Source organism: Trichogramma pretiosum, unplaced genomic scaffold (assembly GCF_000599845.2).
Source record: "Trichogramma pretiosum strain Unisexual culture from Peru unplaced genomic scaffold, Tpre_2.0 scaffold16, whole genome shotgun sequence".
Taxonomy (NCBI): domain Eukaryota; kingdom Metazoa; phylum Arthropoda; class Insecta; order Hymenoptera; family Trichogrammatidae; genus Trichogramma; species Trichogramma pretiosum.
Window position 1 is genome coordinate 74866 of NW_019641647.1, and position 23972 is coordinate 98837.

The following is a 23972-nucleotide window of genomic DNA, read 5'->3' on the forward strand; positions in this document are numbered from 1 at the left end:
ATTTACATAATTGCCCTGTTGAAGATAAAGACACTCCTAAGTTGATTGAGAAACGAATCTAGAAAATAAGTATTTAAGATTTTAAGTTGAAATAGAATGTTGTTGTTCTTGGTTTAGGGTATTTAACATAAAAATATGTGACATGAAGCATTTAATAAATATTAGCTATTCCAACTGACATTACTTTAATTATTTTTTCTTTTTTTTTTCTTTTTTTTTCTTTAACAAAACAGTTTTTTTTAACTTTGATTAATGTGTTTTTTGTTCACTTGCGAACACGTGTTTCCTTTATATAATTTATTTCAGTTGAATCTCAGCTAAAGCATTTCAGTGTCAATGTATAAAGCATAATAAAAGAGGAGACAATAAAAGACTGTGTAAACGTATTTTTTTACTTTCACTCTATATGCTTCAGATGGAAGTCTGAAGTAATATTTTTTCTGCATTTAGTTATATTCATCACAAAACCGAGTGGTTTCATCAGTCACGTGATACCTGGACCTCGTAAAAAGCATCCTGACTGTTTTTTACGAGAAAACTCGCTTCAGCTGACATTGCTACGTGATAATGACGTAGTCACATAAGCAAACTATAAGTAATTTTCTAACGTTTCGTCTTCTTAAATTTGGTTTTCCTCAACGAGAGTTTTTATTGAGTTTTTCAAATTAACCACGATGAAAAGTTGAATAGTTAAATATTTGCTAATTAATGTTTCACAAAAAAGTTGAAAAATTATTTCTAATTTAATGTCCATTTCGATTTTTACAGTTATTAATTTGTATGGGAATTGTTTACATTGAATACATTTTTAAATTTATATTTATAATACTCAAAGAGTATCTGCTATAATTGAACGACGTTTGAAGTTAAATGAATATTTTTCTTACGATATAAAGTAATTGGCAAAAAATTAGTCTCTAGCATGTGCTTCCACTTTTTTTACAGTCTTGCAAATTAGTTTTGAGTTAATCGGTGACGGTGCCATGTGGTCCTTTTTCAGCAAAATAGAGTTGGCAGGCCGAGCCAAGGGAGCATACTACGACGTCAGAAGGGCACGCGCAGGCAAAAGAAAGGGAGACGAAGAGGCGCAGACAGACCTGCGTAAAAGGACGGGTACAGGTTGCGCATTCGAAACGAGGGTAGTCGAAAAGCTTCTTGCGCGTGAAAGAGATAGAGAAAGAGAAATGCAGAGTTGTATAGAGGTCGTGAAGTTGGTTAGATTTCCTAGAAAAAGATAATTTACATTTTAATTGATAGTGAGAGTTTCTAGAAAGGAGGGACATCACGAATGGTGCTGGGTATAGACTCTTGTTTAGAAACTACTTACTTTGCAATTACCTTTTCGTGAATTTTTTCGTTCACATGTGCTTATATTGAAAAGAATGATTAGAATAAGGGATCCTATCATAATATATTCAGATTAGCAAATTCACAATATTAGAAATTTATACTTAACCAAGAACGTTTACGCTATGACACTTCTTCGATGATTATTTAGTAGAGGTAAACAATTACTCGATTCTTGGCATTAGATTTTTATTTCTATCAGTGTATCTATTGTAACTAAAGCTTGTTTATTGAACGCTTATTTTTGATTTTCTATTCTTTGGAACGTTTTTGGACCTAACATTTATATCCACGATATGCGCATAAGTTTATGCAAGAAGGATATTGCCGTTGCTCAACTATAATTCTGAATTATAAGTATCGTACAATTTTTTTGAATTTCCATTATCTCGAGCTCAGCAAAACTCCGTTCATCTCTTAGCATTTACTTACTGTCAGAATCGCCCCCTTTGTCAAAGTGATTAATAAATTTCTGTATAAATCTCTTTATTAGGCTAACAAAGCCCGATAATCTGTGCTTTACTTCCCTATAACAGGTGCAAAATCAATAACCTAAAAGATAAACAGTGTTAACAATTTGGATTCAATGAAATTTGATAATTTCCTTTCAAAACAATGACAATTTGATTGATAATTTTTTTAATGTTTATCATTTTTTTTCATTACAAATTTTGAACAAAAATCTATTCATTCATTCGTGCCTTTCCATTATATATGTCTTGATAATATATATAAAATTAATAAATAAAATTTAATTTAGTACTGCTGAAATCTTTAATGAATTAACATAATAATAAAGTTTATTTATCATTGCCTTCAAATTCTAAGCAATGTTAATGATATTTGGTAATAATTACAAAATGCTTATTAAAATTTTAATAAATAAAATTCTACAGTTTCTGCATGCCAGAAATAATAAACTTACGATAAAACAATTGGTTAAAATGATAAAGATATACTTATATTGGAGTGCCGCTTAATTTATTCCTAATTTTTTTTCTGCTCCTTCTCCCTCTTCTCTCTCTCTTAGGTAGATAGCTTTATAAATCATAAATTTAGCCGAATGACTATTACGCAATTTTTATTTCGATTTTTCTAGTGGTTTTTACCGATTGAATTTTTGAAAATTCTAAAAAACTCTTACTACAAAATTCCTAGATGATTAATACCGCGTCAAAGTTAATGTATAAACTAATGTATCAATGATAATGTAACTATAAATGTAAACATAAAAATGACAAAAATGACATTGTATCTCAATGTATAAAGTATTAAAATGTATAAATACTCTTAAATGACAAAAATACTCATGCATGTAATTAAAAAATAAATAAATATAATAAACTAACAGTTAAAAACAATTTTTTTAAATGTCACACAACACTAATTTACAAAGTCACTAACAACATCCATTTCCCCAACATGCGCACCATGGCACATTACCACTGGTCGTACTCCCTCTGCGAGCTTTTTCCCCAGAAGTCGACTCTCGATTACTGATCGAATTTATCTTTCTTATTTCTGAATTCATTGCGTTACCGTCGAACGTTTCGTCCCTCATTGCAAGACTTCGCTCCCTCTCATTTTCAACGCTATAGCTTCGCGAAGTTCTCGAACTCAGAGACGGGCGTTTCTTCGTACTAACATACAGAGATACCCTCTTAGTGTGTTCCTTTTTCGGCGACTCTTGACCAGACGAAGATGATCTACTTTCTCGCTTGTCATCTTGACCCTCGAAATTGCGTGACTTTCCGATCGAAGATTCCGGCGTGCAGCTAGATCTCTTTTTCGACGATTCTTTGCGTTTGATCGATCTTTTCTTTTCTTTGATTGAACCACTTTTTTCTCTTCTTGAGCGTCGTTTTTTTGGCTGATCTGGCTCCGTCTTGGCGTTTTCTTGACTCGTATCTTGAGTTTTTGGTTCAATATCCACTTGAATTAATACCTGATCGTCTGGAGAAGTTTGCGTTTGCACTGGAACTTTCATCCCTACCGTGTCGTAGTACATTCTCATGCCTTGTCCGGGATAATACACGGCTGCACCTCTGGGTTCAAAAGGCATATTCTGATACAGCTTAGAATTATGGGGTAATGGACTCGTACCTGTTGGCATTCTTCGAAGAGCATCGATTTCATAGGGTGTTAATGGTGGAATTCGCATCGTGTGGGGGCTAGGAGTTTCGAACGAAGTCACTTGGTACTCTGTACTACGATCGATATTTTTAGTTGGCGATGTTGTCAATCTTAAGGGTTCCAAGCCTTTACGCCTACAAACATTACAATCTTGATCAACCATATTCGGACCTGTAAAACTTGGTTGCATTCTGACGGGACTCGAGTAACCAGATGTTGGTACAGGACTTTCACTTATTTGAATTGACAACGGATGTATAATTGGGCTTTGACCTCCTGTGCGTAATGGAAAATTCTGATAAGCTTGCTCAAAATTTTGAAGGAATGGATTGTTTAAAAATTTGTAATCAATCAAAGGTAGTTTTACATCTGGCGTATTCGGGCTTGATGATTTAGATTCTTTTACGGATCGATCTATTCGATTTAAACTTTTAGTTTTCAATTTACGGAAAATATTGTGTAGTATTGAATCACTTTTACAGCGTTTATTTTTCGAAAAGTCCACATTTTCACAGAATGGAGTATATGATTTAAATAAATCACACGATTTAGACTTAGTGAGTCTTGTTCTATGTTCCGGTGAAATTGTTAATTTATCCTTTGTTGTCGATACATTTTCTGAACTAAAAAAGGGTTTAGCATCACCTTGTTCTATTTTCAGTACATCATCAAAGCTATCCGTACTATAATTATGCTTTTTAGGTAATTTCCATTTGGTTGCCAATGGTGAAAATAATTGTTTTGGTCTAACAGCTGTTGGTGGTTTTTTATCAATCAATTGCATGTTGTTTATATCTATTGCAAGATTTGAATTCTGAACAATGCTTGAAGAGCTTGATGTAAAATTGATTAAATTCTGAGCTGGGTTGCTTATGTTACTGTCATAGGAAATTTTTTTTTCGGTGTCATCAAAATTTGAATGTAGATTGGAACGAAGTAGTATTTCATTTTTTGCATTTAAGCTCATATCTTCAGTCGTATTTGTCAGCAACGAAAAGTTAGGTAATGTTATTGGATTTTCTCTGTTCGCGTTACTTTGCCAGCCAATGGGTGGGGTAGCAGTAGACACGACAGATGGAAAAGCCGAACTCTGCGAGCTTATTTCGACATTTGATTCCAGCTGAGATGCAGTTGCTAGAATAGTTTGCGGATTTATTGAGAAGCTAGTACCATCAGAGAACGTTTGTGGGCAAGTCATAGGGAGGCAGTTTCTATCGGCAGCTATGATGTTTGAGTAGCCTCGTGCGTCTCCTAAAGTTGGAAATATAAACGGACAATCGCTTTGATAACCAAAACTAGTAGTAGTCAGTGGAACGGCTTGATCGAAAGACGTTGTATAGTAAGGAAAGTTTTTGCTTTGGGTCATTGTTGCCGATGATATTGATGCTGGTTGTGCGGTAGATATACTTCGCTGTTCGCGCGGGTCCGCATTGACTACTTTGTCCTCAACAATCGTTGATTCGTCTTCTTCATTTACCGAAGGGAGATTATCAAAATTTGGTCTAGCTCGGACGGTACTTGACGTAACATTGTTTCCCAGCACTTCCGTTGATATTTTTTGATTTTCAGCATTTTCAACAGATTCTTCTTTTATTTTACCCTCCTCCAACTCATCTGATTCAGATGCTTCTTCTTCGCTCTCATCACCTTCTTCGTCATCTTCATATTCATCAGAGTATTCATCACCGTCTTCATTTTCTGAGCAATTCTAGAATTACAATAAAATATTATTATTTTTCATTGAAAATACATTTACGGAGTTTGAAATCTATTAATATTTTCTGTAGCAATAATATTCAAATAAAATTAGCGATGATTTACCAATGTATTGCGTCTAATCATGCTTTCAATTTTATTGTATTCATTTTCTTACTTTTTTATTTATTCTAACGAATTTTATATGCCTTCGCTGCTAAGCGTTGGTGATCTATAAGCTATATCTAAACTCGCGTTTGTACACAATGCACGGATACCAAGTGTGACAAAAGATCGAAACCGAATCGATTGACTTGACATTACATTTAAAAAAAAGATAAGGTGATGCCGAAGCCCCGATTTTGACCGACCGCGCATTAAAAATGTAAATTTAAATAACTTTTTTACTACACCGATTTTCGAAAAACGGCTCTGTGGAGCCCTTCGTATTGTTGCTGTGAACAACTGCACCAAATTTCAGCCAATTTCATCGGGTAGTTTTCCCGGAAAACAGGATCGAAATTTTTAATTACTGTTTATAGGATAAAAAATTTTGATCCTGTTTTCCGGGAAAACTATCCGATAAAATTGGTTGAAATTTGTCGCAGTTGTTCACAGCAACAATACGGAGGGCTCCACCGAGCCGTTTTTCGAAAATCGGCCTGGAAAGAAAGTTACGAAAATATACATTTTCTGTGCTCGGTAGGTAAAAATTGTGGCCAAGGCATCACCATAAGATTAAGTTGAACAATTTAAATCAATTTCAATAAAACTTTGATGATTAAGAGGACAAACCAGTATTAAAAGCTTAACTGATAATTATGCAAATAAAAATGCATTAATTAAGTTTCAACAAATGTAACTTTTTCCCATGTTTTTTTGCTACATTTTGAATGAAACAAAACTTAATAGAAGTCCAGGGTATCAAAGTAGCATCCAAGATACCTAATAGTATATTTTGTAACAAGTGCGCGTAGCAGTTGTTCTCTCGCTACGTTCGGGTAAAAACAACTCCTGGGTGAGTCAACTTCCTCGCGAAACGATATTTTTTAACTCTGCTTGCGAGAGCTTGCGAGCAACTAGGGTTTTCTGACGTTTTAAGGTTAGAAAACCCGTGTTTCGCGCACGTAGTTTTAAAAAATATCTTTTTAACTTTTAAAACACTTTACCGCAGGGTTTTATGAAGAGTTTATGGCCAATCTTCATGGTAAAAAAGTATCCACTTCCACTTAAGTGTAACAGAATTTCATATAAGTCAATAATTTTTTTTTAACTGACATTATAAGCCTTTTTAAGTATGAAATATTAGCTTTATTTGATTTTTTTAATATTTATAGTCATAAAAATGTTTCTAAGGCATTTTTTCAAAATTCTGTTACACTTAAGTGGAAGGGAATCTTTTTACAACGATTTTAGCCCGTCAACCATAAAGATTGGTCAAAAACTCTACATAAAACCCTGCGGTAAAAGGTCTTCAAAGCCGAAAAGATGTTTTATGTATCTTGAATGCTACATTGATACCCTGGACTTCTATTATGTTTTTTTTTCATTTAAAATGTAGCAAAAAAACATGGAAAAAAGTGACATTTGTTGAAACCTATTTAATGCATTTTTATTTGCATTATTATCAGTTAAGCTTTCAACACTGGTTTGTCCCCTTAAATGAAATCAACAATTAAACCATTTTATAAAATAATAAGTTTCATTGTATAGGCTAACCTCTAATTCTTCGCTATGCTCTCGAATATTTTGCTGCTTCTTCAACAGGTCTTCGAGTTTGCAATATTCATCACGTAAATTCCATATTTCTTTTTTTAGCAGTTCGTTTTCTTTTCGAAGTTTCTTGATGTCACTCTGGCCTGAAACAAATAAGTATTTTACAATTAAAATGACGTTTAACATGAGTAAAAGCATAAATGGAATACAATAACTCGAATCTCGAGACGAGAATTGGGCTTTTTGAAAATTCCTGAAAATAAGTCACTTTCAGGATACTGACAGAGTCAGTATTATCAGGAATATGATTGATATAATTGATTGAAATCATTTTTGAAATATCTCAATTTATGTCTTCGTAGATATGACCGAGGAATATTATTCAAAAAGTATTTTAAAGATTGAACAAAAAATTTCGTTTAGTCTTTATTCATTACGGTACCTATTGCTAAGTTGCAGACATAGTGAGATTTCACACGAAAATCGAAATTTAGACGAATAATCAAATCTTGCGTAAAACTTGTGATAATTTAAGAAGTAGCAAACTAGGTGCTCAATTAGCTCGATGTCAGACTCAGCGAGGGTGGCGGCTGCATGCGCGACTCCTCTATATTCTTTGGCTCATAAGGATTTTGCCTTTTCGGTGCAGCGTGTATCTCTTTAATTCAGAGTGATATACTTTGCATAGTGAAAAAGGCAAAACATGTAGCTTGTTTTTAGATTGAAAAGAGAGGAATTTGTAAATTTGAGGTAAAAGAATTTAAAAAACGATTGTTTTATTTGAAGTAGAATTTTAAGCTTTGTAATTGCAGTCTACCGTGAGTCAGTAAAATAGTATATTTTGCACTTATGGAGTGAAAAACTGGAAAGTCTCAGAGCACGTCATTCGCTTGATAAAAAGACGAATCGGATCGGTAATTTTGTTTATTATGCGTTTAACAGTTTTATCTCAGTTGAAGCAGGTCATTTATTATATCAATAGAACGCAAATCAATTTTGCAACCACTAATATTGAAATTCCGTGGTGGACAATTTTGTATGCTGCTGTTGAGAAGGTTTATGAAGCGTTCTCTTACCTGCTCGATAGAAAGATAATGAGCGTAAATATGCAAGCAGTTGAAAAGATGGAGAAAAACAAGCGAGCCTCTATAAAAGTATTCAAGAACAAGGTAAAGCTTTGGAAAAAGAGAGAAAAAGCAGAAAAAAAAGAGATCGTAGAAAAGCAAAGTCGATGAATGAAGCCACCTAGTCGAGTAGAAACGTCATTGTCGAGTAGCTGTTCAGCGACGACGTCAGGTGGCTACTGCTACTACTGCTGCTACTACTACTACTACTACTACTACTACTACTACTACTACTACTACTACTACTATTACCGATGCCGACGAAAGGGAATGAGAGTCGCAGTGTACGCGAGGAAGAAAGACAAATCCGCACAAGTACGTGTATAAAACAGCTCGTGAATTGCTCGTCCTATTCCCGATGGAGTGATTTGCACGAGCAGTAGATAGAAGACGTCCGTATAACGGCGCGAGCGGCATTGAAGGGTGTACTGTGTGCACATGTACTTTCATCTACTAGTACATCCGTTAAGAGTACTGGTCTGCGCACGATTTCGGATTTTTGAACCTGAGCCCTCTCAGCAGCATTACTTTTCTGAGCTCGTTCTTTTTTTCACGCCATAACAGACATTATATGCTAGAGAAAGGCTACCTCAAATTTTAACAATTTTTTTAAGTACGCTTTAAAACTCAATTTTAGTTAAAATTTTCCATCACTTTTTAAAAGGATACACATTAACCTTTTTTATTTATTTGAAATAAACACGATTGGTCTTTTTAATGTTTCTTTTTTTTGTAGTGACACACACGAATAGATAAGGCTAATTAACTTTAGGGAAAACATTATATGCAACGCAATGTATGTACTCGTATTCTTTGCAATTGTAAGTTTTTGTTTGGGCTTGCTGTTTATGCATACTTTTTTTGAGAATTCAAATTAACGCACGCGGTTGATTGAAAAGAAATACAGTTTCTAGTTGTTGCAAAAAAGGCTAGGCATACCATGAAATACGGTTTGTTATATGGGAGTCTCATTATCACAGTAGTCACGGCTCTCTCTCTCTCTCTCTCTCTCTTTCTCTCTATCTCACTCTCTGCCCTTTCTGTATGTGTCTCTCTTACTCTTTTTCTCCTCGTAATTTTTATTAGTGCTGTAGCTTTGTGCGTGTGTACTTTGTTATCTGCCCGAAGCACGTACGAAGAGTTGAAACAAAAAATTATCGTACAATGTCAACAGCTCGATTGCCCGGGCTTCGGTGAGCGATTTTAGTTGTAAATGTAGATTGGGCGTGGTTTTTCGTAATTGTCACATTTATATTGCTGTTTGTAAATTTGTAAACAGTTAAAATTTCGTAAAATAATATTCAAGTGACATAATACAAATATTTTATGATTTTTTGAAAATTTATATGACGACTTTTTCTAATGAAAACATTTTTTGGTCGTTACTTTGCAACCTAAACGCAATGATTGAAAATTAAGTTTTAAAAGTGATATTTTTAAAAATTAGTCACATTTAGCTCAAATGAATTTAAAATATTATTCCGAGTGGCTTGGCTGAAAATACGCAAAAATGTATAACCACACTTCAAAAGGTTGAGGTTTGATGAAATGTTTGTCAACAAAGCGGTTATACTTATAACGTTTTGAAGAGAAATAGATACGGTTGCTTCTTATGAATGACATCGATTGACAAAGCAGACTCAAAAAATAGTTTTTCGAATACGACGGGGAGCCACTAATCGCGGTGAAATACGGCAACGCGTGATATTTTTAACTTCAATATCCATGTAAATAATAAAAACATAACAAGTATCTAATTTTTCTTGGTTTAGCCATTTCAACGGCTATAAACTATATATCAAGATAGTGGCAATAAATACCTTGATAATACTTTGAATCAACGATTCACTAGATTGAGCAAAGGTAAAAACAGAAATACGTCGCGCCGATATGACACAAGCAGCAGGGCCTCTTTCGCTCATTCTCTGGGTACGATGAAACGAATAGCAAAGGTTCCTTTCGTGGACGGTGCTGTACAAAGGTAGGATTTCGTCATCACCTTTTCGCCAGGAAAGCATTTCGATCAAAGACTCGCGGATGAAGGAATACTCGAGCTTTTTGCGTACGGCAAAGATTGTGAGCACACCCGCGTGCTCGCGCAAACTTCTTATATATAGAGTCAAAGGCAGAAATTGCGTCTTGTGCACGTGGCTCTCGCAACAGCAGTTGTAACTGAATTCTCGCGTGAGCCTTCGTCACTTTGATGTCGAGATATTTCGAAGAATGTGCGACGAATAACAGAGTTAGAGAAATTTCTCAACCATATACGGTGAACGAGAAGGAAAAGGAAGTGTGGCGAGCTTACGCGCCTTCAGAAAAGATATATGAAGGTGGCAAGCATAAAACATAGTACTAGTGCCTGTAAAGCCTAATATGACGAAAATGGTAAATATTGCAGAAATTGCTGGTCTTAGTAAAACCTAGTTTTACTTTCATCTACGCTTTATTGAAGTTCTATGAGTGCAGACATTGCAACTGTTTTGTGTTTAATTAAAATTTTCAAACACATTTGAGTGTGAGCGATAATAATTTATGATTCACGGACATTCAATTCGAAGAAAAAAATAAAATATTTGACGCGTAGCACGTGGTGTTTGTCAATATAAATTCCTAGTGATGAGCGAACTACTTTATGAGCTACTAATTAATAATCTAGCTCTTTTTCTATTGATTATTAGGATAAAATTACATGTGCCAAAATTTGTGGTTAGATCAATCAGAAAATGATCTCGAAGGCCATGGCATTGATCATATAAAAAGAAATGAAATAATAATAACCGGGTCAGCATGAAATTGGATTTAGTGTATGTAAAATTAGAAAAAATGCGTCAGAGTGAATGCTTTTCGACACTTGGATTTACTTAGCAATTGTACGTTTTTTTTACTTCAAGGTTTGTTGTAGTTGAGAAATCGGCAAGTCTTTAACGTACAAACCAATACTTTTGGAAAGTAATCTTTTATTTTTCTTGAAAAATGTTTCACGCGATTGCTTGTTTCGTTTCGAAAAAACATGCAACTGCGGCGTCTACAGACAAAATTTACTCCGGCAACAGCTGTTAATGACTTACTTTAAGAACAAACTTAATTTTCAATGACATTTTTCGCACTCCTGTTATACCCGGTCAATTCCAATTTTCGCAAAACAAGGAGGAAGTATCTTACGAGTAGTATGTGGCACTGTGTAACTGCTGCTAAAATACGTCACGAATGCTTTTTTTCAACATACACCATCTTATACGGCGTGGAAAGTAATTCCCCTCGCTTCGACTTGAGCTCGTAAAAGAAACTCCTTGTGTAAACACTGTTCAAAAGATGTATAGTTAATAACTTCAAAAAAGATTCATAACCTCAAAGTAAACCTTCGATTTTTTTAGCTTGATAAATTTCATATCGAAATAAAAATGCTGACTACCCAGTGGTGAATAGTGACTACTACTTAAAATTTATACGGCTTACACACGTGTGGCTGAAGTTACGGTTACATGACCCACGTGTTTTTGCGTAATTTTAAAACTAGCCTGAAAAAATATGTATTTGCCATTTATTCTTCGCGGTTATTTAGTATGGTTCCATGTGAACACTAGTCTAATATACAGTCGGCAGATATATAGTGCACGCGAGTATCTTGGGGATACGAAAAGTTTCGGACCATAAAGTACTTTCTTAAGTGGAATGTGCGCAGCAGCAACATCAGTAGCTGAGCAAAAGGGTCGCACGAAGTTTCAATCTGCCGCGGAATTTCGAGGTTTACTTAAAACCACCACCCAGCGTTCTCTTTATTTTACTTTCTCTTGCCAAGAGCAAAAGAAGAAGAGACTTGTTTTATGCCCTTACGATCTTAGTTAGATGCTTTCGCCCTTTTGTTTGCTCCTAGAAATGCACATGCGTGATACGAAATTGAAATTTTCAATTTTCATAAAACGCGTATAGTCATGTTGGCTCTACTGCTTTTTAACCCTAGTGTCAAGCAAGCTGCATACTATTTCAATATAACAGAGAATAGTTTAGTTATATGTTGGTTTAATGAATGGTTGGTTATATGACGTAGAACGAATGAGCAGTCGATTCAACATAATTATGAACTCAAACTACTTTACTGCTTTTTAAGTTATGAAAAATGTACACTTGATATAGACTAATGAGGTTTAGTAGGGATTTTTTTAAATTTTGAAAAGTGATAAAAAACTCTTCAAAGACACCTACTTTGTCGATCTTTTCTTTTGCTGCGGTCCAGTTCTCTTCTACTCAATGTCCCCATTTTTATGATATCTTCCAGATCAAAGTTGAGCACCGAAATGGTTGTAGTTTTATTAAATAACTATGCGAAAAATTTCACCACTTACACACTTCTAAGAATCGTAAACTTTCACGTTTGTCACGATTAAAAGTTTTCATCATTCACTTTTATTCATCAGTCTTGGTAACGTATTTTTTAGATTATTTTAATTGTTGTTTTGCGCTCTAATGCAAATAAAATATTGATCTAACTTATATAGCAATTGCTGAGGTAGTATTTTAAATTTAGCTTTGACTTGAAAAATTTTAAAGAAAAATTAGTTGTATACCACTGAAAAAATCTTAAAAAATTTAGCGCTATCAAAAGTAAAATTAGAACGGTATTGATGAAAAATCTCGTAAAAGGTCTCCGTAATAAAAAATTTTACACGAAGTAGAAATTAATCATCTACAATTATATCCAGAATATCATAAAGTGTTAAACTGGCTTTTTTGAGATTGGAACATTTTATAACGCCAAGTGAGCACGATTTGTTTTTTTTTGCAAAGCTGTCATTTTGTCTTGGCTTAAAAACATTGTTTGACTGTATGACTAGTTTTGATATTTGAAAGGCATAACTTTAAATTTATTTGTTCAATCTCACTTTTCAACAAGTAACACTTATTCACTTGAGTTGTTTTTCTGGAGCACTATATCAACGTGCCCATATGCTTTATTATAAAAATACATATAGCTTTTTTTATTCACAAAACGAACATACAAATTTTATTTACACATAAATTTATTAAACCATTAAATCACTTTAAAAATACTTGGTGACGAAAATTCAAGACCAGCAGAATCAGTCCATTTAAAATTTTCAAAAATTATTTTATGAAAGAAAATCACTTTGTATTATTAAATGAATGTATGAATTTAAATTAAAGAAATTTGCAGCACAAAAAAATCAATGCGTGTATTCTAAACTCTGTCACCACAATCAGCAAATTCCATACTTATTCGAACACTGCTTGATTGTAAACGGTATTATATCAGCACTCGCGCACCATTATCGATATGAATCGTTACTCATCATGCCCGATTTTACGGACTTTTAAACTCTCCTCTTTCTCCTCCTCGTTCTCCTACTAGTCGGCAGTTTATGGGAGGTTCAAATCTACAACCTTCAAGGGGCTCGTTTTACCCGGCTACCTTGTCCATCCGTTCCTACCGTACCCCTTCCTTTGTCTTTCGTTCAGCATCATTTCGATGAGTATTTACTACACACTCTCACTCGCGCACACGCACACACATGCGATACACCGCATTTCTATACAAACGCACATACGTGTCCCGCAAGAGATGTTATTTGCTTTGGGTTGCTCAGTGAACTAGACACAGACTCGCGAGCTTTTTCGCATGCACATACACAAGTAAAAGTTTGCCAGTCGATGCCAAAGTGTTACCACCACCACCAGCATTACCAACGACGCCACTCTCGCGCTCTCGCCTATATGTTAAACTCGGGCGTGAGAAGCAGAGAGAGAGAGAGAGAGAGAATCGAATCACTGCCTTGGCTTCTTTTAGTGATAGAATGAACCCATGCACATGCTCGGGATACTACTTTGTGTACAACACAAATAATTGGCATCTTCATGTTTTGGAGATGAATATTATAGTTAAAAAATTTTAATATTATTTTTTAAATTACACATTTATTCGATATGAAATTCAAAGCAATTTTGTGACCTGGTTTTGAAAATTGTAGAAGAAAACTTTTTTCCGACATAATAAGCAGTCATGCTGTAAAAGTATTTCTGCGTGTAATCCTCCCCCGAAAAACACATGTTTTTTGAATCTTACAAAATTTAAAAAAAATCAATACTTATTAAAAGCTGGTTAAAAAATATAAAAATAATGAAGAGTTAAATTTAAAAACGTTACTCTTTTACGTTTAACATTTTAAAAAGAGTATATTGACCCTCTAAAAGTAGTACAAATTGTCTTTTTAAAATAAAACATACCACTGGCTGCAGAAGTAGAGGTATGAGCAGGAGAGATTATCAGCATCACATTGCTCTTTTCTAACTCCAAAGTTTCTTTTCCAGAACCTTCTAATAATAGCATCTCGACCAATCTAGCCTGTCATTAAAATCATGAGGAACCGCGAAATTCATACTAATATTAATCAAAAAGCGAGGCAGAGCGAGAGAAAGAGCAAATTTTTCAAGATGACATTACTTACGAATTTTTTGGCAAGTGTGCTCTATTTTTATCACGTCTTATTGCTCCAGAAGATTAAGTCTTGACGACGTGAGCTCGCCGTTATACTACTACTATTGAAATTGGTTTCTGTGCGGCCACTCAGTGTCGGTAGGCCGGGAAATCACTTTGGAAGGTCGCAAGACTTGTATTAAACGAAATATAAGGAAGAAGCCATGTAATTACTGCTCGTAATTGCGAATCTATTTGCATTAGGTTGCAGACCGAGAAAAATATATGGTAATAAAAATAATTCTTGATAGAAGATGATATTTTCCAATACAATTATATTTTCACGTTCATCACCTTAAATAAGAGTGACAAACAATCTCTATTTATTGAAGCTATTCTACAGCTTCTGTGTACATGTGAATACTTGCAAAGGAAGGTCGTGGAATAATCAAGTTAGCTTGAAACCGATATGCGGTTGACTCGTAAGTATAGATAAGTAATAGTATACATCCGCATACAGACGATATTCCTCGAGTGACATTATATACATAAGCATTACGCATACATCAATTGGCATCAATGTATCATACTTGAACAGCATATAATGTATTTTTAGCGCGTGTGTCGATCAAACATTAAAAATATGCCTAACAACATGTTATTTCATTACTATGTAGGAAGTCTAATTAATAAATAATCTTTGTGAGAGAGTGTTTTAGACAGTCAGTTTTTATAATAACACAATTTTGAAAAATAACCAGACTTTATTGAACGTCTAAAATTTAAAATTCTACTTAGTAACTTTCAAAAACACTAATAACAAAGTTTCTGCGTTGGTTTATATTTTGCCAAACTGTAAATGTTTTCTTTGTTATGAGTCTGTTGATAGCTGAGCAAGTAAATGTCTCATAACAATCGCGTAATTGACTTTTAAAGTCTAGAAAATGCGTTTTTGAGCAAAATACTATACAAATCTTAGAAATCTAACATTTTTGCAATGTGAAATTGACACTTTTTAAAGAATAAACTATGAGAGACTTTTTTATACACGAAACTTCAATAAAAAGTGAAGATATCTTTAACAAAGCTAATGTACTAACTATGAAAAATCTAGTAAAAATATTGATGATTATGTACGTATTGATCACTAGCCTATTGGACCTTCGAACATATTGGAGAAAGTCTCGGCAATTCACATAAACATTCGTGTTTCTCGCTCTAATGAATAATTATATCCAATTTATATTTTTTATGTATGTATGAAGCTTCAATGAATGAACCATAAATCGTATATATATATACATTAACTGTTTGGCAGTGATACGACGCTATATCACGTCTGACGTAGACACGTACTTGTGACTTGAAGAAACTTTGAGAGTAGTTGTACTCCACAAGGAATAAAGTATGTTTGATTTTATCAAACACAGCATAAGTGCACACATAGAAAATTCGTAACCGACATGAATTGTTTTTGTTACAAAATGCATAGATCTTTGGAATTTGGGTGAAAATTTTGCATGATCATTGATACACCAAAGAATTTTGTCAAAATTTGTCAATGCCATCAAAATCTTGCATAGACAAAAAATACCTGAGAATAAACTCTACACAAAGTAAGAAAACAATTGAATTTTAGTAAGAAATCAAAATTGTTATACAATTTATTGCAAGAAAAATTCTATAAAAAATTATACGATTTGCTTAGAATTTTAAGCTAGTTTTAAGATTTTTAGTAAATATTAGAATATCTACTGCTACAAAATCGAAGTTTTATATGTACTACACTCGTACCATTAAAACTGCACAGACAAGCTAAGATATTCCTGAAGCTTAAAATAGTATGATGTACGGAGTGGAGAATAAATATGGAAACCCCTGAAAATCTCGCAGAATAAGTGAGGGAAAAATATCAAAAACCTCATATCTGACACATTTTTTTGCGGGGAATCCAATGGTGACCTTTGATTTGACCTTTTAACATAACCTCTAAGCTACAGCGAACCAAGACTCGATTTTTCAAATGAAAACTCCCATTTTTTATTGTAGGTTTGAAAAAAGAGCAGAAAATTTCACGTTGTAACATGTATTTTGCTTTTTTTCAAGTTCATTTGAAGAGCTCTACAGACTCAAATAAAATCCCTATTTAACCTATAGTTAAACTTTTTTTCTAACTGTAGCGCCCCCAAAATGACCTTAAATAAAAAAAAATACATAATTTAACGTAAAATTTTTCACTCTTTTCAAATCTGCAATAAAAAATGGGGGTTTCCATTTGAAAAATCGAGTTCTGGTTCGCTGTAGCTTAGAGGTTATGTTCAAGGTCAAATTCAAGGTCACTATTGGATTCCCCGCGAAAAATGAGGTTTTTAATTTTTTCCCCCACTTATTCTGAGAGATTTCCAGGGGTTTCCATATTTATTTCCCACGCTGTATTATACTCTTAAGGCCAGAGACACGTCTATGACTAAATTAATATGAAAATTGATTTTCATTCGACAATGGAGAAAAAACTTGGCAAAATGCTGAATTGTGATAATAACGAGACATTCGTGTTCAAAGTTGATTATTACTATTATAATTCTAGTATTTTTTAAAGGTTTGTAGAGGGCTTGAAATCCAAAATCATTTTTCAAAATTTTATTCAATTTTTTTTAAAGATGCTTCAAGTGTTTTTCTAGTACACAGTTTTATCGCACTTTTTGTAGATGCGTTTAATTTTAATATTCGAATGTTTTTTCGGACGAATTGTCTAGGGCTTGATGATAAATTTCACAAAAAATAAAATAAATTGCGTTCGAGCATTTTTACACTGTGACTATTGGTTTAACCAGCTTTTTTCAATGCTGTGTCTGTAAACACTCATGTGTTCAGGAAGTGCCCACAACTGGACAATGTAGTTTATTGATGTGCAATATTTCTATTTGAATATTGGATATTATTAAACTCACTATTCACAGAACGATGTCAAGATTTATGTAGAAAATTTGGAATTAAAAATTTGCAATTAAGTGGCCTATCTCTCAGTACTTCAGATCATCAGAATAACGATCAAGTGCTCATAGAATGTTAATTCCCTTAATATGTTTCTTTATGTAGAGTCATTATATTCGTCGCTCAAACTTTTTCTAAGAAGTCATTGTGTACTGGCTATAATTGGGTTAGTAAATAGAAGCACAAAAACAACACCTACGCCAGCATGCATTGCAGTTGCCAAGTACTATTAACATAACTATGTTATATGTATTTAGAATTATTAATATGGAGATAAATATTTTTTTTCATAGATTCTCTAATGTCATTAGTTATTATTTGACTTTCCAATGTCTCCAAAATTGATAAAAACTTAAAATTGGAATATTTTAGGCGATAAAATGTAAGCAAATTAAAACATTACTTTTTAAGCTTGCAGTTATCGAAATTACGAATATTTGTACATACAGTCGATGTAAGAATCGATATAGGGCTGCATTCTGTTGACTATTCAGCATTTTTAAAACCATTTCGCTATTGTTATGATTAAAACTACTCACGATTTTCGTTAATTCAATTTAAAATAAAAATTAATAGTAACGTTTGAGTTATTGTGATGTAAGCTAGTCCGTACACTAATATAACACTTATTTATACACAAAAATCAACAATTATCTAAGCAAAAGTGACTATGAAACAAGAGACGAATCTTCTTAGTTACTGGACAAGTAGGGGGAATGCGACGGTCAGTAAATCGAAAATAGGTCCAGGTACAACGTCTGCGATCAAGCTAGCGTCTACGAAGTGTAAAGCTGCAGCTATTTATACAAATGTAATCTTAGGCGCAAGCGCTAAGCAAAATTTAAGCTCATCCAAATTCTCCCGCGCAATACAGTGTTCAAAAAGTAAAATATTTCAAACAAATCTTCGAGTTCTTTCATATTTTTTTTAATTAAAGGGATCGAATAGTGTTTCGAGATGAAATTCAGAAGTAGGCATATTAATCAAAATAGTTAAAATTTTCTTTTTAGAGTAATAAAATATGTTCATATTACATTTGATTGACTTGATGAAAAAAATGTTTACCTAGCTCAAAAATCCCAATTATGTTACTTTTTTCATAATACCAAATATTGTGATTGGATTTACTTGCCACGCGATTCTGCTAAAAGTTCTTTATTAATTTTATCTATGGGGTCTCAAAATCTTCAAAGAAGTACTCTCTTTCACGTTTTTAAGCGGAGCAACATTTGAAAAAATATTTTTAATTTCTTTTTCAAGTGCTTATTTCGTTTATAAATTATTGATTTTCTCACAATTTGAAGTGTACATTAAATTTTATGCAATCTTTCTAAATTCTGCTCCACCTAAATAGAAGAGGGTACTTTTCTAAAAATTTCAAGACCCCGTAGATCAAAAAGGATGAAAAACTCACGGCAGAATCACAAATAAATTCAATCGCAATATTTATTGTTATGAAAAAGGTAACATAATTGGGATTTTTGATCTAGGGCATGAGTTTTTATAGTCAATCAGGTGTAGAATGAACATATTTTATTATCATAAAAAATTCTAACTATATTAACTTATATAACCATTTTTTAATTACAGTTCGAAATACCAGTCTATCCGCTTGAAGGTAAAAAATTAGATGAATCCATAATAGTCGGAATAATGATAATGATACGACTTTTATTAGAGTTAAAATAGTATAATTCTCAACGGGTGCACATATGGATTTTTAGCAAAACGAAGGATTATAGCACGAGTCGAAGGCGAGTGCTATAAAGAGTAAAAGGAGGCATAAACGTGAACTTGGCACAGTGCTATAAAATTAGGTATGGTACTAGAGCCGTAGGGGGCACTTTGTAACACAGCTACTAGAACCCTCAATTCGGGCGTACCCTAGAAGACCCTAGGTAGAACCCTAAATCACAGCGTGTTATGATGTGTTCCTCGTAGTACTTGTATCATCCAGTACTATAATTATTTAGTCTAACGTGTATGAATTTCTGAATTCGTATTGACTTTTTGAAACGATCTTGATTTTTTAAATAAAAAATTCCGGACTCAATATTTTTTAGTTATTTGAATTAACAAAAGCTTTTAACCTACCTCGTTCAACTTCAGCATTAAAGTGAATGGTCCTGAGTCTCAATTCTTCATTTTCATATATCATGCATCTTGACGATTTTTTATCGAGCTTACGATTTGGTTTGATACTAATATCACGACGTCTAGCCCGTAACATACCAGGAGCCATGCCCACGCCCGTACCTGTTATCATCTTGCTGAGCTCGTAGAAAGAGTCTATTTGAGACGGATAATCAGTAGGATCTAGTTGTTTCCTGACAACTCACAAGCACTCCGAGTTCGACGAATTTCTTAACGTAGACTTCGCATATACACAAATAATACCGAGTTGTTGGTTAACTTTTGGTTCTGTACTAGCTGAGCTTTTTGATATTCTGAAATTTATACAATTTACAGTTATTATTGAGCCGATTGAATTGATAATTCTGTGAAGGATAATTATATTATAAATAAATAATTCAATAATGCAGATTTCATATGATATTCACAATTTTAAAAATACTTTGAAATAGTTCAAGTTATATTTACCAAGTTATATTGTAAAAAAATTACAAGTAGATCATCATTAACCATGTTCGATGTGCTAGATTTTAAAAGTTCAATTTACGTAATTTCGTGTAGAGCATCTTTGTTAGAGTGTATCCTTGTGGACAGAACAAAGCAATGAAGGTGTCGTTTACGTTATAAGAACTTATGCAATTGATTATTCGAACGCAGTTGTCTGTATGGGTTTAAAATAAACAAGTGTTAGTTTATAATGCAATGCGAATGATACATATTAAATTTAAATATATTTACAATTAAATCATTTTCGTGAATCGTTTTATTCACTTCTTAATTTTTTTGTCATTATTTGCAAAATTTAAAATAAAACTTATAAAAATAATATGAATAATTTGAAAACGAATTTGTATTTTAAAATTTTAGAGAGAAATTGGTTTGAATTATTTACCAAGTGCATGATTATTTTCAAATATTCATTTAGAAATACGAACTAAGAAAATTCGAGTAGCTTGCGAAAGGAAAATAATTGTTTGACTTAGACCTAAATTTTTTTTTGATCAGTAACTCACTAAGATTAATGACAGATATATTATAATTGTAATCCTCTGTCAAAATGTTATTGAAGGTACTAAGGCAACCAATGATAAATGATTGAGATTTGAAATTTCGAACTGCATTTTATAGACGTACGATCAATTCTCAAAGGGTCTGAAATGCATAATAACTAGGAGTCTTAATTGCTTTATATCAAAGTAAATGTAGTACTTGCGTACAATTTGTTAATTCTGCTTGATGTGTACAAATCAACAAGTTAAAATTTATCAGTCTGTTACTATATGTTTTTTACAGTTGCTGCGGCTTTTTGATGAAATCCTAAAAAATGTTTTAAAAAAAATTATTAGGGTTTTTCTGAAAAATACTTATAAGCGTAAATCATCCTCAACATTTAAGCGTTAAGAATATAACGAACATATAATGAACGTTTTCAAAAACGTTTTTCGGAATTTGACGAACGACATTATTCTTGACATTTAGACATGATTTTTTCAAGAGGTTTCAGATTGTGTACACGTTTCGCGTAACTAATTTTCATGCTTTCATGAATATCACATCAGAGTTACTTTATCATAACACAATAACTATTAAAAAATGAAAATTCTTCTTTTCACGTCTTTGTACATACTTGGTTTACGTCTATTTTTTGGTTTTATCATGGTTGCTGGGATGTTATCCTACATTATATTTTGAAATAAATAGGGTATCTTATATTTTTAAAGTTTCAGAGATGTCGTTATAAAAATGTGCAGTTGTGTGAGCGTGTTTAGATTGGTTACTGATCTAAAAATGTTGAGCCTAATTCAAGATTATGCCACAAAAATGGAAACAATCACAGTATGATGCAATAATAAAAAATGATATCATTGACATGAGTGCCTAAATGAAGTTTCACAGGTCTTATACCGTAAGAAAATTTAAACTAATTAAAAACTAATTTCTCTCTGAAAGAAATAAATTTTTTCTAGTAGTTGATTTTAAACTCACGTGTAAGGATAAACTGTTTCTTTTTTTATTCTTGGTTGAGTAGATTCTAAATAACTTGACTTGATGAACAGAATTTTACGTCATAATGCATGATTAATACTTATACATGTTTATTTCTACTTTAACTTTGATGAAGACCTTTGTAGGTTTTATTTTTCAAATGCAACATATCCAATACAATCTATACAATGGGTACTTCAATACTAAGTTTTGTATCACAATTTTTAAAATTTATGCGATTTGAACGCAAAAATAAACAACAAAATGACCTAAATGCCATAAAATTTTTACAATCATGTAAGGCAAAGTTTTTTAAAGTTTATAAACACTTGACTTACTTATGGCTAACAATAATAGTAAGCTTACGATAGTAACATTGATAAAAATCTACATTATATACATCAATAAAGAAATAAATTTAACATCTAAACATCATGATAATGATGTAATCGAATGTATTTGTATATTCTGTGACTTGTTTTATAGCTTTTGAATATCAGCTTATTTTAGAATGGTATAAACTTCATAGCTTGTATTCATCTTTGCTCGTTTTATTAATTTTGTTTCATCTGGATTTTTTGTTGTTTGTTTGTCTTTTGTTATTTGACCTTTGTGCTTCTACAAGAGAGATTTTTTCTCATTAAAACCAGAATGTGGCTACAAGTAATGAATTCTTATTTTACATTTTTCTCAAACATCAATGCATAAAACTTCTGTGCATTTCCGAAATTTGGCGAATTAATTTCATCATACACAAGAAACATATAATTGCTATTTTTAAAAACCCTTCATAATTGTGAATATTTTTACTATGTATTTTTTCAAGCAATTTTATTTTAAAATATTTAAAGATTCTTATGGTACTACAAAACAAGTAGCAACTTAGTCTATTTATTTCGACGTTTTTTTAATCTTTTCTAAAATGATTTTGTTCAAAAAATTTCTCAATTTTATGTCCCGTTAAGTTGAAACAATTTAATTTGGCTTTGAAAATTCAAAAAAATCTATTATCAACTGGTATCAATTTATATATTTTTTTGTTCACAACACATTCTGAAATACCGTTGTGCAAACATATATAATATCAAGTTTCCACATCTTTGAACAAAATGTGTAACCTCATAGTTTTCCTTGATGATTGAGGAAAGCAACAGTTTTGTATTTTCCCTTCTCATAAAGCAGTGCGGACTATTTGCCAGGTACCGCAATAAGATAACTAAAAATAAAATTAATTAATAAAAAATAAAATTAAAATTAATTTGTATTAATTTTGTTAAAAACAAATTCAATAGAAGTAAAATATTTATATTCTTGTTAAACTGACCAAAAGTCGAACTTTTTTTCAATCTGTTTTAACATCAGCTGTGAACTTAGGTATCTTTTACTTGTGGTAGAAATTTATAAAAAGATATTAAATTTGAATATAAAATTTCATTTACCTTGCTTATGTGAGGATATTTTGCGAGCTTTAGAAAATTTTATGCTACATCTTCTAATTCGTAATGACGAGAATACAGAAATTCCATTTGTATTTTGCTGACATGTATGTAGCAGAAGATGTTAAAAAAATATTATTCCTTTCCGCAAGCAGTGACATATCTGTAAAAAAAAACGATTTTCTTTTAAATATAAAATTATATGTGAACAAATTTAAATGAATTCAGATTTTAGTATATAAGCTAATTAATTCAATCACATTTGTATTAACTGAATTTTAACATGAAGGAAAGCACATTTTTTGTAGAATATTTAGACGATGTAGAGTATTTATTTTTACTACAGAAATGTATTGAATCATCGCGAACTATTTAGTATAATTCTAAAAGTATCATTCGTTGTGTATTATCTTAGAGTTCTACTTTCTCTATTGAGCTTTAAAAATAAACCGACGATAAAATCGTTCTCGATCGCAAAACAGCTATTCATCAAAGCATAATAAATTTTTCCATCGCGTTGCAAAATTCCTCAATGATCTCGAAAAAATTGTGGCAAAACTTTATATCAATAACAGCGATGCACTAACGTTTTCGATGGTTACAGTGTCTAGAAGTTGATTTGATAGTTACTGATGTGTCATAAAGGATGTATTAGCAAAGCCTACAAAGTTTCAATATAAGAGACAATTGCATCATTTTGGTAGACTGGTTCTGAATTAAAATATTCCTACATACGAAAAATATTATACACAAAAAAATTCATGTGCAAATAGCGATAATGAGTGACTGTCTATAAGCATAAGTTTGTTGAATTATTCAATAACAAAAACGCATTGCATTCTCAAACTTTTATCGGACAAGCGTGTTGATCATCTATTCTACTTTTTAGTGATTCTAAGCTTTAGACTTGCGAGATTTTGTAGTTTGCCTTTAAGAGATATTCAAAAAATGAAAAAAATTAGATTTTAAACGACGTAT

The 23972-nt window shown here is 32.4% G+C and overlaps 1 protein-coding gene across 4 annotated transcripts; it reads right to left on the bottom strand.

Moving 5' to 3' along the window:
• Positions 1-2645: 2645 nt before the first annotated feature.
• Positions 2646-21832, bottom strand: LOC106659384. Of its 4 annotated transcripts, XM_014381928.2 has the most exons (5): positions 21559-21832; positions 20041-20233; positions 19534-19886; positions 6895-7034; positions 2646-5188 (listed from the first exon to the last, which is right to left on the bottom strand). In XM_014381928.2, exons 3-5 carry the CDS (start codon positions 19703-19705, stop codon positions 2747-2749), a joined length of 2754 nt encoding a protein of 917 aa, XP_014237414.1. In that variant the 5' UTR covers positions 19706-19886; positions 20041-20233; positions 21559-21832; the 3' UTR covers positions 2646-2746. The 4 variants fall into 4 exon arrangements, with proteins under 4 accessions (XP_014237414.1, XP_014237415.1, XP_014237419.1 ...); XM_014381929.2 differs by lacking the exons at positions 19534-19886; positions 20041-20233; positions 21559-21832 and adding exons at positions 14256-14373; positions 14477-14696; XM_014381933.1 differs by lacking the exons at positions 19534-19886; positions 20041-20233; positions 21559-21832 and adding an exon at positions 17887-18187.
• Between the last annotated feature and the right edge of the window lie 2140 nt (positions 21833-23972).